This window comes from Glycine soja, chromosome 20 (assembly GCF_004193775.1).
Source record: "Glycine soja cultivar W05 chromosome 20, ASM419377v2, whole genome shotgun sequence".
In the NCBI taxonomy this organism is placed as follows: Eukaryota; Viridiplantae; Streptophyta; class Magnoliopsida; order Fabales; family Fabaceae; genus Glycine; species Glycine soja.
In genome coordinates, this window is record NC_041021.1 from 41657254 (window position 1) to 41660409 (window position 3156).

Here is a 3156-nt window from a genome sequence, read left to right on the forward strand (position 1 = left end):
AAAATTAGAGATTCTAACAAAGAATGATCTATATCAAAATCATGATATATGTTACAGATTGAAGTAGTGTTAGGGGTGAGCATGACCTAACTTGGTTTGCTAGCTCAGCTCCGTCCAAAGTTGATTTGGACAAATTCACGTTTTGAAAATAGACCTAATACATTTTTTAGGATGGCTCAGGTTGTGCTTTGAGTAGTCCCAATCTTGTTTGGTGTCTAAAATTCTCTAAAAAAAATATAAGTTCTTTGAATAATTATGTATTAATAATAAAAGTTTTTTATTTAATAATATTAATATTTTGTATAACATAAACATGAAATTTTTTATTTTAAAATATCTATTAGAAAATATATCTTAATTTAAGATTTATGCTTCTTTCTTCTAAAACTCAACTATGCATAATGTTAAGATAGTATTTTGCGGTAAAAAAATCGAGTTAATCCAATTTTATCTCGATACTTTAACATATTTTGAGTATTGATGGAATTGGGATTAGATTTAAATGAAGATCGGAATTTTGAATTTGATAAAAACTAGAGTAAATTTATCCTAACTGTCTTTTGCTCGCTCTAAATAGTAGTATTAAAGGAATAATGGTGTTTACGACCTATCCTATATCTCAATTATCAAACTCAATCCTAAGTATTATTTAAATCCATATTATCCTGTCTGAAAAAAAAAATGTCTTACTAATGTTCCAAATCATGTCCCAATAGTCTGGGTCAACTCTCGGTCAAATATATATATATATATATATATATATTTATAAAAAAGAATATAGTATTTATTTTTTCTTTTAATATATTTATATTCATTAACTCATTGCTAGCAGCAGCTTGGTGGTAAACTGATGCCTTTGGGGTCTCCTTTGTTAGACCTTAGTCTTCTGTTTAATGTTTCTCATTGATATATATATTCACTTAGTCATTGCTTGGTGGTAATATTTATGTCATTGTCACATTGAATTAAATTAAGTTAGTTATTTACCTATCTGACTAACTGATATCTATCCCATAGACTCAAGTTTAGTTCATTTACTCCCGCGAAGAGATAAAGAGATAAAAAAAAAAGTATAATATACATAATGACGTAATGTAATAAGAGTTTATTAAGCTTTATGCCGTAAAAGAAATTTACACTGTGAATTAATAATAAATCGTATTGATATAATTTTTTAGATAATTATTATTAAAGTTAAAAATTTACAATGAGATCGGTGTATTTTTTTAGATGACATGTATTTTTTATAAAAGATTTAAATTTGAAAATTTAATTTAATTAAAATAATTTTATGTTAATTAATTTACATGTTTGCTTGTGATATAAAAATGTTGATAAATGTAATGAAAAAATAAATTCTCTCTCATTCTGCAAAGAAAACAAGTGAGCTATAAAAAAAAATATTATGAGCACGTAACATTATTTTTCTCATGTAATGAAAAAATAAAAAAGTTGATAAATATTTAGTTATGTACACTGTAGCATGTGGCCATACATGATTACTCATTCCAAAGAGCCACCAAACACAATTGTAGTAGTTTATATAAGGCACACAGAAACAAAGTCTCTCTCATTGTTTTGTCTCTCCCTTTGATTTTTCATTGTGCAAAGATGCCCAGCCTTTTCTCCAAACACCTCCACCTCTGTTTCTTGAAGCTCAAATACCCCACCATTCTCTGCCAACCTCACCACAGCGATCACACCCCACCACCCTCTTCTTCCGACAACTCCACAATCTTCCCCTTCACCGACACCACCACCACCACCTCCTCCGGCTCCTCCACTGAGCCAGACTTCGCCTCCATCTTCGCCTCGCAGCGCTTCTTCTTCTCCTCCCCGGGCACCTCCAACTCCATCGTCGAGTCCCCCGACACGCGCACCTTCATGATCCCCACCGGTGGCGGCGTCAGAGTCCCCAAGTACTCCCTCAACCCCTACGTTGATTTCCTCCGCTCAATGCAGGAAATGATCCGTTCTCGCCAAGTCTTGGACATCACTAAAGACTCCGAATATCTCCACGAACTTCTCCTTTGCTACCTCGCTCTCAACCCTACACACACTCACAAGTTCATCCTTCGCGCATTCACCGACCTCGTCCTCCAACTATTGTCCTCCGCCCCGTGTCTGACGCACAACCACAACCACCACCGACGCCACCGTAGTCTCTCCGGAAGGTTGCTGTAAAAAACAACAACATTAACTTATTAACACGAGGTTCGTTTCAAGTCATTTTATTTTCTTACGAGATAAAAGAAGATATCTGTGGTACCAACATGGTGTTATTACATATCACAGATAATCTTGTTTCTTAAGCATATCATCAGATTCAATTATTAGTCTGTATGTATGAAAAAAAATCTGTTGAAAGAGATCAATCCCTTAAATGAATCTAAAAGTTTGTCATTGGCTCTCCACTAAGTGATACGTGATTCAAAAAAATATATTTGGGGTTGTATGATCCGCTTTGTTGGGATTATTTTTGTAACTTTGGTAATAGTGGGAGCAGGGTGGCGTTTGTATTTTGATGATCAAAAAGACAAAGTTAGCGAAACCAAGGAGGGATGAATGCCGTTTCATTATAATATAGAGTACCCGTAATAGTGCTGCTGCTTTTTGTTCCTACTTTGTCATGTAAAATAACTAAAATACAACTACTCTCTCTGGGTTCTCTTTATCTAATTTTTTTTTTAAAGAAAAAAAAAGCTTGCTGTAATTTGTTGGAATTATTGTGTGACGTCGGTGATGGGGATAGTGGGAGACAAGCAGGGTTCGTTTATTGTCCTTGTGTTTGTTGTTGCTGTTGCTGTGTGTGTGGTCCTTAATGGTATAATTAAGTAGCTGTGGTAGGAGAGGGATGTTCTGCACACAAACTCACGAGCACCTTGGTTTTCTTGTGATGTAGTAAGGTACAATGGTGGGGTGGCCTTTAATTTGTCTCTCCAGAAATATTCATTTCATAATTAACTCAATAAATTAAAAAAGAAATACTGCTCTCTACAGCAAAGTGAACTGAAATGAGTTTGGATAGTTTGGACATTGAGCTTAAGGCTATAAGATCTCATTTTAGTTTGTAGAGACAATGATAGACCTCAAATTTTAAGTGGGGATTGATCGTTGATAAAAGGAAATTGGGACCATATAAGGATGAAAAGGAAT

The 3156-nt window shown here is 34.1% G+C and overlaps 1 protein-coding gene across 1 annotated transcript; it reads left to right on the forward strand.

The window, feature by feature from the left end:
- The first annotated feature begins 1557 nt into the window (after window positions 1–1557).
- Window positions 1558–2618, forward strand: LOC114402632 (transcription repressor OFP12-like). Its single transcript, XM_028365280.1, has one exon. It carries the CDS (start codon window positions 1612–1614, stop codon window positions 2182–2184), a length of 573 nt encoding a protein of 190 aa, XP_028221081.1. The 5' UTR covers window positions 1558–1611; the 3' UTR covers window positions 2185–2618.
- Window positions 2619–3156: the final 538 nt, after the last annotated feature.

Bases quoted from the DNA above. Each gene is read 5' to 3' on its own strand.
- LOC114402632 (XM_028365280.1), top strand. From the start codon at position 1,612: ATGCCCAGCCTTTTCTCCAAACACCTCCACCTCTGTTTCTTGAAGCTC.